The 14,076-nt window shown below is 50.8% G+C and overlaps 1 protein-coding gene across 4 annotated transcripts; it reads left to right on the top strand.

Annotated features, from left to right (window-relative positions):
* The first annotated feature begins 818 nt into the window (after window positions 1-818).
* Window positions 819-8,866, top strand: LOC142918159 (uncharacterized). Of its 4 annotated transcripts, XM_076062264.1 has the most exons (8): window positions 819-1,027; window positions 3,705-3,845; window positions 3,989-4,066; window positions 4,476-4,568; window positions 4,742-4,847; window positions 5,716-5,882; window positions 6,334-6,582; window positions 8,106-8,866. In XM_076062264.1, exons 2-8 carry the CDS (start codon window positions 3,755-3,757, stop codon window positions 8,264-8,266), a joined length of 945 nt encoding a protein of 314 aa, XP_075918379.1. In that variant the 5' UTR covers window positions 819-1,027; window positions 3,705-3,754; the 3' UTR covers window positions 8,267-8,866. The 4 variants fall into 4 exon arrangements, with proteins under 4 accessions (XP_075918379.1, XP_075918380.1, XP_075918381.1 ...); XM_076062265.1 differs by lacking the exon at window positions 3,705-3,845; XM_076062266.1 differs by lacking the exons at window positions 3,705-3,845; window positions 3,989-4,066 and having other exon boundaries at window positions 820-1,027.
* The last annotated feature ends 5,210 nt before the right edge of the window (window positions 8,867-14,076 follow it).

Below are 14,076 nucleotides of genomic sequence, written 5' to 3'. Positions count from 1 at the left end.
CACCAACTCTGTGTGCAAAAATCCCAGTGGGATGCAAGTTAAATAACAACAACAACCACAATACAACTAAGATTAAGGCCGTCAGTCTAACTCCGTACTACAATAAACATTAACATGGCCAAAACCAAAAAAAACTTTTCGAAATCACGAAAATAAAAGCCATAAATGCAATGTAACAGTGATCATAGGGAGTGTGACCGATTTTTTTTACAATAAACTACATAAATAAATTATAACACCAAAATCTAGAACCATATTTTAGGCCACTGAATTGCAGTGGCAGCTAGGGGTGTACAACTCCTCTAGAGCAGTTTTGAGTGAAGATCTCATAGGTAGTGATTCAAGTTGCAGTTTATTGGCAATAGCATTCCAGACCCTGGGGTCATGAATAGCAAAGGCCCTTCCTCCAGTTTTTGTACGGCAATGGGAATGTGAAGCTGGTAAATGAGCGAATACCTGAGGTCAAATTTGTTCTTTGAAACAGAGAGGAGATCCAGTAGGTAGTCTGCGGAATTTTTTGTAAGTACATCGTGAATAAATAAGATCTGGTGCACAAGCTGTCGAACATTAAGAGATGTTAAGTTTGACCCAATGTAGAGATCACAGTGGTGAGTCTATGGGGCAGTGTTGAGTCTATGGGCAGTGTTGAGGCTATGGGCAGTGTTGAGCCTACGGGCAGTGCTGAGTCTATGGGCAGTGTTGAGTCTATGGGCAGTGCTGAGTCTATGGGCAGTGTTGAGTCTATGGGCAGTGCTGAGTCTATGGGCAGTGTTTATCAATTCTACAGAATCTGAGCCTCGCTCGCACTGCGTGTTCGCCTATCCGCACTACGATTTATAAAAGCACCCTGCTAAGGCCTCACGTGATAACAGCCCCGCCGAGTCGCCTGCCCATGATTCGAGGCACGGAACGTCGAATCTCCTCCTCCACCACGACCACACGAGGACATTGTTTTGTTTGTAACCTCACCACGAAGGAGGATATAGCTCAAGACCCCCTCCCCAGACACCTACGCAGCGTTGCGCTGGTGAGTGCCGCGTTGAGGCCTATTCCGGGAGTGTCACCGGTCTCGGCTAGATTGCCCAGCCGGCCGAGGCGGCACTTTGGCCGGCTACAGATGCCGCTGTCATGGGATGGTCTCCATAGAGACCTGGAAGATGGTCTCTAGGTTATGTTGTGGGTTAGCAAGCTTCCAAAGGATGCCTGAAGGCTGCCGCTAGGCTTCTGTAACGAATCTTTGCTGCGTGTTTTAAACTTGAATTATTTGCAATGCACGCGTGTCAATGTGCTCTAGAGGAGTTGTACAACCCTAGCTGCCACTGCTATTCAGTGGCCTAAATTATGGCTCTAGATTTTGGTGTTATAATTTATTTATGTAGTTTATTGTTAAAAATTCGGTCACAGTCCCTATGATCACTGTTACATTGGATTTATGGCTTTTATTTTGGTGATTTCGAAAAGTTTTTTTGTTTTGGCCATGTTTTTGTTTATTGTAGTACGGAGTTAGACTGATGGCTTTAATCTTAGTTGTCTTGTGGTTGTTGTTATTTGACTTGTATCCCACTGGGATTTTTGCACACAGCGTTGGTGTACGGTGCTATTTCAGGGATATTTTGATATTTTTTCCTGTATTTTCTGTTTGCACAGTCACATAATCACTTTAAGATGTTTTCTTGTTCATGTTTTTTGTTTGTTGCGGTTGCACCCGATTCAAGAGCCGAATGGCTCACAGGGCTATACCAAATAAATCAACTATGAACTATGCGTCGCTCAAAAGACTTCACTAGAGCGCGTCGCGTTCAAGCTCGCTTTGTCTACCTTAGGAGCTTACAAAGTGCCGCCCAATAATTTACCGTGCGTCTGCCTCTTAGGCCGAGTGAATTGCTTGAACAAGTGCACATTCAGAAGCGTAAACTCTGCGAGTATCTCGTTTTAAATTTTGATTTGAAGCTTTCGTGACTGCGGTAATTCATATTCTTAGCTCTTTCGGTAAAGTCAGAGTTGAAGGGAAACAATAAAACAATAAAATATATATAAAACAAAAAAAATTCTCACGACGTTTCGACCTGATGACGACCGGTGTGTTATGGTCGAAACGTCGTGAGAATTTTTATTGTTTTATATATTTTATTATTTTATTGTTTCCCTTCAACGTGACTTTACTGAAAGAGCTAAGAATATCTCGTTTTATTCATAGTCCGTGTTTCCAAGGACAAAAAAAATTGCACATTCTCATTACCAATACATCAACCTGGCTGGCGGTCACACTTGCCAGGAGCCCCTTTCCCTGTCGGTTTGACATTTTTTTCAACTCAATTGTTTTTATTACACAGCTCTTGGACAGATGTGCGGCAGTGTTGGTTTATACCCTGGGAGGTGCTCTCACTTCAGGGGCTGTTTCATTGATGGGAAAAAACCTGAGCTGGGGCTGTAATCAATGTTGTTTTATTGATCTAGTTTAAAACATCAGCACGAACATCGGTGCCAAACTAACACGATGTGAGGCGCTAGATTTGAAGCTTTCGTGATGTGCAAGGATTCATACTCTTTGGATTTTTTTCGGTAAAGCCGCGGAGGTAAAAAAAAATCAAGTTAAACCCAAGTTAAACTTTAGCAGCCTTATAGTTTACAGCAGTATACTCTGCAAGGTAACCAGTTTGTCAGCTTAACTACTGCCTCCTGCCTCTGGTTCACGTGTGTAACGCTCTTCAACCTGCACACGGCCATCTCTCCGTCCCCAACCCCCTGCAGCATAACAGAAGGTGGCTTAACTTAGCCCCCCCCCCACGGCCCTTCTTATCCCCCCCCCTTAACCTGTATACAATCTCGGGTGTCTTAGAGTTCTCTTCACCTGATGCAGCAATTTTGCTGTGACGGTTTCCACCTCAAGACGGAAGCTTGTGCTGCTGCCTCCGAAACGTCGTGATTTTAATTGAGTTGTTTTTTTCATTTATTTATTTTATAGATTTTTTTTTTTACCTACGTGACTTCAGCAAAAAAAAACAAAGAGTCCGATGCGAGGAGGCGTTTCCCCCAACGTTCGTTTTCTGCGGTGGCAAAAAATGCAGCCTCTGCGAAACGATGAGAACCTAAACATTTTGCTCAACACAGGAGGAACGTGTCCATCAGTGAGGGAGCCTTAGGCATGCATCCAATTGTCCCGTTGTGAAGGAGGAGGTCTTTAACCCGGCATGGTTGTCACCTGGTGTACAGGAGGTCGTGGGGTTTGATACCGACCCTGACACTCCCTGCTCTATCTTTGGAGTTGACGTTTCTCGCGCCCCGCGGCCGCGTGGATTTCTCTCCCAGAGTCCTCCGGTTTTTTCCCCTCCACATTCAGAAACGCCACGCGTTTAGAGTATTTTGCCCTGAATGTCCACTTGATATCAGCCCACCGTTTATGGGCCAATGTCTCTTCTTAAAAAGAGCTATGTAGCACGGTGGTGTGCTTCGCGTGGCAAGATTAAACATTGGTTAGTTTTATTAGTATATATATTTTTTTAAAGTGATTTGTTTTACTCTTCCTGTAACTCTGCACTCACGCCGTGTTTTTGTTTTGTGTTTGTTGTCATGTTTCTGACCCAGCGCCACAGCTGGACATCTGTGAAAAAAGAGCTTCATAGCGCTTTGGATTCCTCCTCTTGCAGTCTAAATAAATATCATTCCCACTGCTCCTCCTACTCCCTCCCCTTCACCCCTCCTAGCCAAGTGAAGGAAGCCGCCAGGCCGACCATCTGCCACCCCCCCCCCCCCCATGGAGACTTTCCACACCACCACCCGTTTAGTGGCCTTGCTGGTCGTTGTGCTGGGCGACCGTCACAACCCCTTCACCCTGCCCCTTGACCGTGAGTAGCAAACAGCGCCGCTACCCCACTTGAGACGATGCCCCCTCTCAACGCTACTCCCACTAAAGGCCATCGACTAAACTCGACTCTTTTGACTTCACCAGGCAATGCCCACTGAGCTTCGTGGCTCTTTTTTTTTTCAGAAGCGCCCCGGCTCTTGCAAATGATAGCTTCAACGAAGCACTTCGACGTTCAAGCGGGGCCGAGTACTCGAAACACTTGTGGGTATTTGTTTGAGTAGTGTGTGGGTCTCTGTGTGAGTAGTGTGTGGGTATCTGTGTGAGTAGTGTGTGGGTCTCTGTGTGAGTAGTGTGTGGGTATCTGTGTGAGTAGTGTGTGGGTCTCTGTGTGAGTAGTGTGTGGGTCTCTCTGTGAGTAGTGTGTGGGTATCTGTGGGTCTCACACAGAGACCCACACACTACTCACACAGAGACCCATACACTACTCACTCAGAGACCCACAGACTACTCACAGAGAGACCCACACACTACTCACAGAGAGACCCACACACTACTCACAGAGAGACCCACAGACTACTCACACAGAGAGACACACACACTACTCACACAGAGACCCACACACTACTCACACAGAGACCCTACTAACACTCTGCTGTATTTTCGCCCGCAGCTGCGGTTATCATCTTTGGCCACGTACGGTACCAAAGAAGCTCACATCAGGTGTATGCAGCAAAGCAGCAACCTCCGGACACACGACGGAAAGGTGCACGGTTGCGACATCACACACACACACGTACAGGGCCCAGTTGAGTACGCAGTTTGTTAAGGTGCAGCACTGCAAGTACTTGCTCGGCCCGGAGCGACCCCCCCCACCACCCTCGGGAGCGACCTCTGCCCGCTCGCTGTCTCTGCCCCCCCCACCACCGCCTCACACAGCCAGCCCCCCGTCGATGCTGACGGAGCCAGACAGGATGTACAGGGCGAGAGAGGGAGAGGCGGTGTACATGGAGTGCTCGGTGTGGCCGCCCGCCACCATCCTGTGGTGAGACCGAACGCCGCGCCTGAGCGTCCATCCCGCTCCGCCTCTCCTCTCGCTCTCCGTTCGCTGGAGACTCTTTTTGTTTATTTCACCGCCTCATGCCCACCGAGCCGTGCAACTATTTTTCAGAAGCTACCCGGCCATGTCGCAAACGACAGCCCTGACGACGAAGAGGCTCCTCGTTCATTCGGCATGCCGTCATCGCGCCTCGACGCTCCCTGTCGCGAGGGCTGTACGTGCCCTGAACTTCTTTCGCACCCTACATGGCCAACCGTGCTAATAAGAGGTACGGGAGCTGAGTCTGTTTTGTGAATGCCGCCAGCGGGTTTGCATGGCTGGCCACGTACGGAGCGAAAGAAGTTCAACATAGAACACTCCCATAGACTTCAATGTTAAAGGCTCCCATATACTTCAATGTTAAAGGCTCCCATAGACATTAATGTTAAAGACTCCCATAGACTTCAATGTTAAAGACTCCCATAGACTTCAATGTTAAAGACTCCCATAGACTTCAATGTTAAAGGTTCCCATAGACATTAATGTTAAAGACTCCAATAGGCTTCAATGTTAAAGGCTCCCATAGGCTAACATTTATAATTTCGCGCGTGCGGGGGCGGGGTTGGGCGACTGTCGATGGCCGCCACGCGGATGTGGCTCAGAGCGAGAGAGCGAGAGAAGGGCACTCAACGCGGCGGAGGGCCGCGTGAACCTCGCCGCTCCAACGTCCCCCGGGACGTTCGCCTCCGCGTCTCCCGAAGCCGCCGACCCCGGATCTCAAAACCCCCGACGGCATCGCCGTCAAACCGCAACGGTTCACGCCCCCCACCTGCCCCCCGCCTGCCCCCCCCCACGCCTTCCCGCGCACCGCCAGGTTCAGGAACTACCGGAGCTTGAAAGTTAAGGGCGAGCGCTTCCAGATCTTCGAGAACGGCACCCTTCGCATCCTGGACTTGCGGCGCGAGGACACGGACACTTACACCTGCTTCGCCACCAACAACCTGAACAGCGACCAGCTGCGGGCGCACCTCTCCGTCGAAGGTGAGCAAAGTCGCCGCCGGCAACAAACCCGCCGGCCGGAATCCCTCTCCGATCCGGCGCCGAGCCATTAACCGCCGCCGTCGAAGACGAAGATCCCCCGCCGTGTAGCCTCAACAGGCCGCGGGGGCGAGCGCCGTTAGCGAGCGGCGCCTGTGAAGGCCGGCACGGCGCACGAGGGGGCGGGTGGCCGGCGCCACGCCCGACCGCCTTTGTCTCCCCGGTGCTGGCGATGTTCGCCACACACCGCGCCGGGTGCTCGTTTGAGGCCGAGTCGACTTAGGGGAGGCCCAAGACCGGTTCAGATAATCGTCACCGCGTGTTGGTGGCCGTGAGCGGGAATCGAACTCGGGTTCGCAGGGTTCGTAGCGCGGTGTAGCGCGGTGTAGACCGCTACACCCGCCACCGCCACCATTAACTACCACCACCATCACCCCCACAACCACCCCCACAGTGGCGCCGGGCGGTGAGGAGGAGGACGAGGAGGAGGACGAGGACGAGGAGGACGAGGAGGAGGACGAGGAGGGAGACGAGGAGGAGGACGAGGAGGAGGACGAGAAGGAGGAGGACGAGGAGGAGGGCCAGGACGATGGCAAGGAGGCCTCTACGTCCTCGCCATCGGCCCCCAACGCCGGTAGCGGCCGTGACGGCGGTGCTGATGAGGGCGAGGATGACGACGACGAGCTGTTAGCTACCTCGCCAGGTACGCGGTAGGGCGGCGGCTTGGATCGTCTGACCACCCTGACGATGCAAATGGCCGTGGTCAGCCCAATGAGATCGGCGGCGCGGAAAGTCCTGGGTTTTAAAAAAACTTGGTTTCTGGCCACCCCGTGAATCTCCATTGGCTGCTCGGGTTCCCAAGTGCTTGCTCCATTCATGCTTGGATTCAATGTTAAAGGCTCCCATAGACTTCAATGTTAAAGGCTCCCATAGACTTCAATGTTAAAGACTCCCATAGACTTCAATGTTAAAGGCTCCCATAGACTTCAATGTTACAGGCTCCCATAGACTTCAATGTTAAAGGCTCCCACAGACTTCAATGTTAAAGGCTCCCACAGACTTCAATGTTAAAGGCTCCCGTAGACTTCAATGTTAAAGGCTCCCGTAGACTTCAATGTTAAAGGCTCCCGTAGACTTCAATGTTAAAGGCTCCCGTAGACTTCAATGTTAAAGGCTTCCATAGACTTCAATGTTAAAGGCTCCCATAGACTTCAATGTTAAAGGCTCCCATAGACTTCAATGTTAAAGGCTCCCATAGACTTCACTGTTAAAGGCTCCCATAGACTTCAATGTTAAAGGCTCCCATAGACTTCAATGTTAAAGTCTCCCATAGACTTCAATGTTAAAGGCTCCCATAGACTTCAATGTTAAATGGCTCCCATAGACTTCTATGTTAAAGGCTCCCATAGACTTAAATGTTAAAGGCTCCCATGGACTCATGGAGGTGCACACATCGAGGGCAGTCAACCAATTTGCGGTCAAACGGAGATAAAATAACGCTTTGACAATAAAACGATTCTCAGCATCGCAACTCTGGGCAGGGGTTTGCTGTTTTGGCAAAGAGCGTTGTTGACACGCGGGTGGCGGTGGTGGTGGTGGTGGTCCACCGCTCACCGCAGAGGAGTTACAATCGGGCACCTGACGTCAATGATGTGACAGTCGGCGTTTTAATTTACCAAATAGTTTTAAACGTAGTGTGATGGATCGTCTCTCTGAATGAGTGATTGGGTGGGTGGGTGAGTGGCTGAGTGAACAAGTGAGGAAGAGGTTTCAGTCTCAACTACCAACAACCTCCAACAAATCTTCCATCCCCTAGGAGGTGGTGGCGGTGGTGGTGTTAGTGGTGTTGGTGGTGTTGGTGTTGGTGGTGTTGGTGTTGGTGGTGTTGGTGGTGTTGGTGGTGGTGTTGGTGGTGGTGTTGGTGGTGTTGGTGGTGGTGTTGGTGGTGATGTTGGTGGTGTTGGTGGTGTTGGTGGTGATGTTGGTGGTGGTGTTGGTGGTGTTGGTGGTGATGTTGGTGGTGTTGGTGGTGATGTTGGTGGTGGTGTTGGTGGTGATGTTGGTGGTGGTGTTGGTGTTGGTGGTGTTGGTGGTGTTGGTGTTGTTGGTGGTGGTGGAAATGGAGGAGGAGGCGGAGGGTTATAGGAGGCCCCCCCGGTACTCGTACATCGCTCTCATCGTAGCGATGGCGACTGACGTCTCGTTTCTCCGCTTGCCCCTTTGCAGCGGCGATGGCGTCATCAGCAGCGGCGACGACGTCAGTGGTGACGACGTCAGCGGGGCGGGCGTCCGCCACCAGCAAGGCGTCTTGCTGCCCCGGTGCCGCTTGGCCCACGGCGCTTCTGCTCGCGCTGGTGCCGTCGTTGGCGCGCGGCGGCGACATCTAGAAGGAAGCTTTTCTTTCTCGCTCTCGCAAAAATCTTTACGATTTGCGATGCCCCGTTGCGTTCCGACATCGTTTCTCGTTTCCACGCATTCACGTTGTCCCGAGTTTTATTCGGGGAAAAAAGTAACTCGCCGTGTGCCCGCGACGTCTCGCGGAGAGCCGTCTTGCGTGACGATTTTAAACGCGAGTTGCGACTGAGTCATGCCCTGAAGTTGTTCCGTGCTGCTGCTGCTGCCGTGCTGAAGACGTAATGATAAAGGCGCCAAGTTAGCTGTTGCTGCTGTTGTTGACACAAATGTTGCCGTTGTTGATGGTCCAGCTGAGGCAGGGAGAAGCTGCCTTAGTCTTGCAGGGCGAACGCTGTTGTGGATCTGGTGGGGGGGGGGGGGGGCGCTGTGGTGCTCTGTGAGTGATGTACAGCAAAGGGAGACTAGAGTCTTGTGCGTCCGTCTCGTCTCACACGCTTAGGTGAGGACATCACTGATTAAGAATATTATTTTGTTACCAGGTTAAGAAGGGCCCACAACTGGGGCCTATCGTTGGCTTCTGATTTCACCGATTTTCCTCGAGTCGAAATAAAAACATCTGATTGTGAATATAACAGCACGAGCTTTAACTACCCGGCTTCGCCCGGGACTTGGATTCACCACGTCCGGCCGCCTTTGTCTCCCGATGTTCACACCACAACATTTACACGTTTGAGGCTGAGTCGACCTAGGGGAGGCCCAGGACCGGTTGAAATAATCGTCACCGGTGGTGGCCGTGAGCGGGAATCGAACTCGGGTCGCCGGGTTCGTAGCGCAGCGTAGCGCTAACCACTACACTACCGCTCCCCCCCCCACACACAGACACACACAGACACACACACAGCCACACACAGACACACACACAGACACACACAGACACACACAGACACACACAGACACACACACAGACACACAGACAACGCTAACCGCTACACTACAATGCGTTACGCTTCCACGTGCGCGGGTCACGTGACAGATTTGATGTCACAGCTCACTTGCCGTGCAAAAAATAAATGCATTATTGAGCTCCCCCCCCCCCCCTAAAATAGAAGCTAAAAGTGTATTTTTATAATGTTTGCACGGTGTACAGTCTGGAAAGTACCCACATGGCAAATTTAAAGTTTGTTGCATGTCGGGAAGTACGCTAAACATTTTGAACAGACACACATAATCACAACTTTGCCTTTTATATATCTGGAGATAAGGGAAACTACCGTTCGCAAACTATCACGGTTTGAAAGAGACGCTTAACGACGCCTCGGTGGTGTTTAAAGAAGTTGTTACCACGTAAAATCTCCACATTCTATGGGGAGCAAAATAAACACATCATGCTCCAGTTTAAATGCCCCGACCACCCGTGAGATCACCACGGAGCTTAGGCCAAGTTCGCTGACAGGTCACGGGACAGACCCAGATGCCATGGGTTGACTGACTTGAGGCAATTGGCAGATGCATCACAGTACACATCCACACCCACCCTCCCACTCACCCACCAACCGATTCACCCACCCTTTCACTCACTTACCCACTCACCTACCCAGCCACTCATCTACCCATCCAGTCATTCGCCCACTCACCTACCCACCCACTCACCTACCCACCCACTCACCTACCCACCTACTCACCTACCAACCCACCCACTCATCTACCCATCCAGTCATTCGCCCACTCACTCACCTACCCACCCACTCATCTACCCACCCACTCACCTACCTACCCACTCACTCACCTACCCACTCACTCACCTACCCACTCACTCACCTACCCACCCACTCACCTACCCACCCACTCACCTACCCATCCACTCACCTACCTACCCAGTCATTCGCCCACTCACCTACCCATCCACTCACCTACCCACCCTGTCATTCGCCCACACACCTACCCATCCACTCACCTACCCACCCACTCACCCACCCACTCACCTACCCACTCACCTACCCACCCACTCACCTACCCATCCAGTCATTCGCCCACTCACCCCACACCACACCGCACCGTTTGAACCTCTTCCTCCTGCGCTGATACGAGCCGTCATCAAAGATGTTCGCAGCCGCCGGGTCCACGACCCAGTGATTGCTTCTGCCCGGCCGGCCCGGCCTTCTGGGCACTTTAACGAAGCAGTCTTCAAACGTGAGGCAGCGACGGACAGAGTTTCCCCGCTTCTTGTCATTGTTCTGATAGAAGGGGAAGTTCTCAGTAATGAAGCGACAGATGTCCCTCGCTGTCAGGCGGCCCTCGGCCGGGATGACAATTGCCATTGTGGTGCCACAACAGAGAAGCCGCTCCGTCGAAACCGGGGCAGTCGCTGTGCTGCTGCGACCGAGAAGCCACCTGGCTCCCATCACAGCACTTCCCCTGCCCCCCCCCCCCACCTAAACACACACACACTCAAGTAGGGCCTCATGGGGAGGGGGGGGGGGCACCTGCCCTGAGTTGTTACCTGAGAGGCCCCCTCGTGGGGGTGCTCCACGGTTTCTCAGGGTTAGGGAATTGGCAGGCACCCCCCCCCCCCAGGCCAAATGGCACTGCGGCGCCGTGGCTTAACTTAGAATTAAATGACCATGGAGAACTCGCTGAGAACTGCAGTGAGGAGATGCCTAGGACACACGCGGACCAGCAGACAGGTGGGGAGCGGGGCAGCGCGGGTTAAGCGTCTCTACCCATGGTGCACCGCGGGTTAGCGTCTCTACCCATGATGCACCGTGGATTAACGGCCCTACCTATGATGCACCGCGAATTAACGGCCCTACCCATGATGCACCGCGGATTAACGGCCCTACCCATGATGCACCGCGGATTAACGGCCTGACCCGTGATGCACCGCGGATGGGCGGTGCGAGGGCTTTGAAAGGAGGATAAAAAGGGACGCTTTGGGGAAGCACGGGGAGAGAAAATAGAGGGCAGACAGGTCGATTAAGTATCAGGCAGTAGCGAGATAGGTTAGACCTGTCCTGCTGGTCCGTACTGACACGCACAGTCTAGTTCGTTTATTCGTGGGGAATAAACCGTCCGTAGGGTATAAACCGCATCGTGTTGTCTCTGTGAGTACGGAGGGGCGGTGCGTGGTGTGGCGAGCCTGCCCGCGGTGATTCTTTTGTTTGCGCGTGAGTGATTAATTTTACCCACGTGTTTACGCTCGCACGGGTGAGTCCACTCGGGGCTTGACGCGCATGCCGGGGCAGCAGCAACGTGCTATCGCCCTGGGAATAAAAGTACGGGTCCTTCGATCATTAAATGCACTCGTGCGTGGTGTGGTGAGCCTCTGCATTGTGTGGTACTGGTTGCACTTCGCCCGCGCCAGTACGGGGACGTGCAGGAGCAGCGGCGCTCACGGCACGCGCCGCGCGTGCCGGGAATTGCGCAGCGCGACCTAATTAGTTGCTTCCGACCGGCTGCGAAGGTAAATGAAACAAGATTACACAATTCAAGCACGCGATGCTGCTGGCGGTGGTTACCGCGTGAGTAGAGCTGCGCCGTGAGGTACACGGGTACCCACGGGCATAATCATACAACGGGTGTTGCAGTTGTGGTAGTGGTATGAATTTAACGGGGGAGTCGGGGGCCAACGGCCCCGACAATTCGGTGATGGCGGGGGACGGTAGCCCCCACAAATGCATTTTTCTGTTTCCACCACCATAACCACAACCTTAGTAATGTGTGAACAACAGATCAATGTTGGTGAACTGATATACATGGGTTATCTCCACTGTAATGAAGGTGAGTGGTGCTGTTCAACAAAGCTGTAAGTATATTTGTACAACCACTATACTGCAGTCTTTTTTCGGGGAGACTGGTTCCCATTAAGTGAAAAATGGATCTCCCCTTCTCACGCATCAAATTAGAGCAGAAATGTAAATATACACACACAGCAGATTGAGCAGTTGCTAACGTTCATCATCCATATTTCATTAGAATATTTACCCAGGAAAGCACCACCGAGACTGAAGACTACGTGCATAGATAAAAATGAATGCTCTTACAGACACCACAGTGCTGCCCTGCAAGTCGGGCGTGCAGAGTTTTACGATCTCTGCGTGATCCATAACTCAAAGAGTTGCTGTGTAAGAGGAGTGTGGGCACCGTACTCCGCTGATGAAAAAAGAGCTCCATCCTCTGCTTTCACAGATACCATTAAAACATTAACCTTGTTTATATAAAGTGTTTTAGAAATGCTTGACAAGTTTCTTCACTTCCTGGGAAAACTGTTAGAAAGTTCACAGACCTTCAATAATGCACACCATACATTTCATCAATGTGGTATACTTTCATAAAACATATATTTGAGCTTATTTCCATTCACATTAATGAATGGCATCTCGGCTTAAATAAAATTAACGCTATGCACACTTGAAGGTCAGAAGCTGTATTCCTGTATAAGCATCTGTTTGAATGCAAAATGCAACCTATATGTTAACCTTATCCAGAAACACAAATCAAAGTGTCACCATTGTCAAATATACATTTGACGGCTCTCATCTGAGCTTGAGGGTGGAAATTATACATTTATTGGCAGGCACCGGCCTCTGCATAGGATGACTCTTCTATTTAGGATGTATAGCAAGGTTTGCTACGTACTGTGCGAAAGAAGTTCAACATACACACATGAGGATTACAATAATAATAAGAATAACGCGAATGAATTTGTCCAGAATAGCCTCCTTGAGTCTCGAGATATTCGTGTCGAGAATACTGCCATTGGGATGCTGTGATGACGGTGATAGGCGCCTGCAAACGTGGGAGGAGGAGCACCCGGAGAAGATTCCTGACCTTCACGCTTCAGGGTCGCCCCTTCTTCATATTTCACCGTCACTCGTGGCCACGTAGCGAAGCGTTTTTCTGGATTTTGTTGTTATTCTGTCTCTCACTGTTCAAATAAACCTACAATTAAAATTATAGACTGATCATTTCTTTGTCATGGGGCTAACGTACAAAATCAGCAGGGGATCAAATACTTTTTTCCCTCACTGTAGACTCAACACTACCATAGACACAACACTACCACCCATAGACTCAACACTACCATAGACTCAACACTACCATAGACTCAACACTACCATAGACTCAACACTACCCATAGACTCAACACTACCATAGACACAACACTACCACCCATAGACTCAACACTACCATAGACACAACACTACCATAGACTCAACACTACCACCCATAGACTCAACACTACCACCCACAGACTCAACACTACCATAGACTCAACACTACCATAGACTCAACATTGCCCATAGACTCAACACTGCCAATAGATTCAGCACTACCCATGGACTCAACACTGCCATAGACTCAACACAGCCCATAGACTTATGGACCACAACGCCTCTGTCACCAGACTTATGGACCTCAACGCCTCTGTATCACCAGACTTATGGACCACAACGCCTCTGTGTCACCAGACTTATGGACCACAACGCCTCTGTGTCACCAGACTTATGGACCACAACGTCTCTGTCACCAGACTTATGGACCACAACGCCTCTGTGTCACCAGACTTATGGACCACAACGTCTCTGTGTCACCAGACTTATGGACCACAACGTCTCTGTGTCACCAGACTTATGTTTGTTGCGGTTGTACCCGACTTATGAGCCGCATGGCTCACAGGGCTATACCTAATAAATTAAACTTCTGTGTCACCAGACTTATGGCCCACAACGCCTCTACGTGTACAAATATATATATTTTTTACCAATTCCACTTTACAATAAAATTGTAGACACGGCACAATATATATTTCTGAATCTTTATTTTTACCAACATTTTAAAAAAA

Source organism: Petromyzon marinus, unplaced genomic scaffold (genome assembly GCF_048934315.1).
Source record: "Petromyzon marinus isolate PM22_M1 ecotype Great Lakes invasive population unplaced genomic scaffold, UKy_Petmar_22M1.pri1.0 PM_G_Scaffold_56, whole genome shotgun sequence".
Taxonomy (NCBI): Eukaryota; Metazoa; Chordata; class Hyperoartia; order Petromyzontiformes; family Petromyzontidae; genus Petromyzon; species Petromyzon marinus.
Note: the sequence above shows the minus strand (reverse complement) of the source record. Positions and strands in the feature narration are given on the sequence as shown.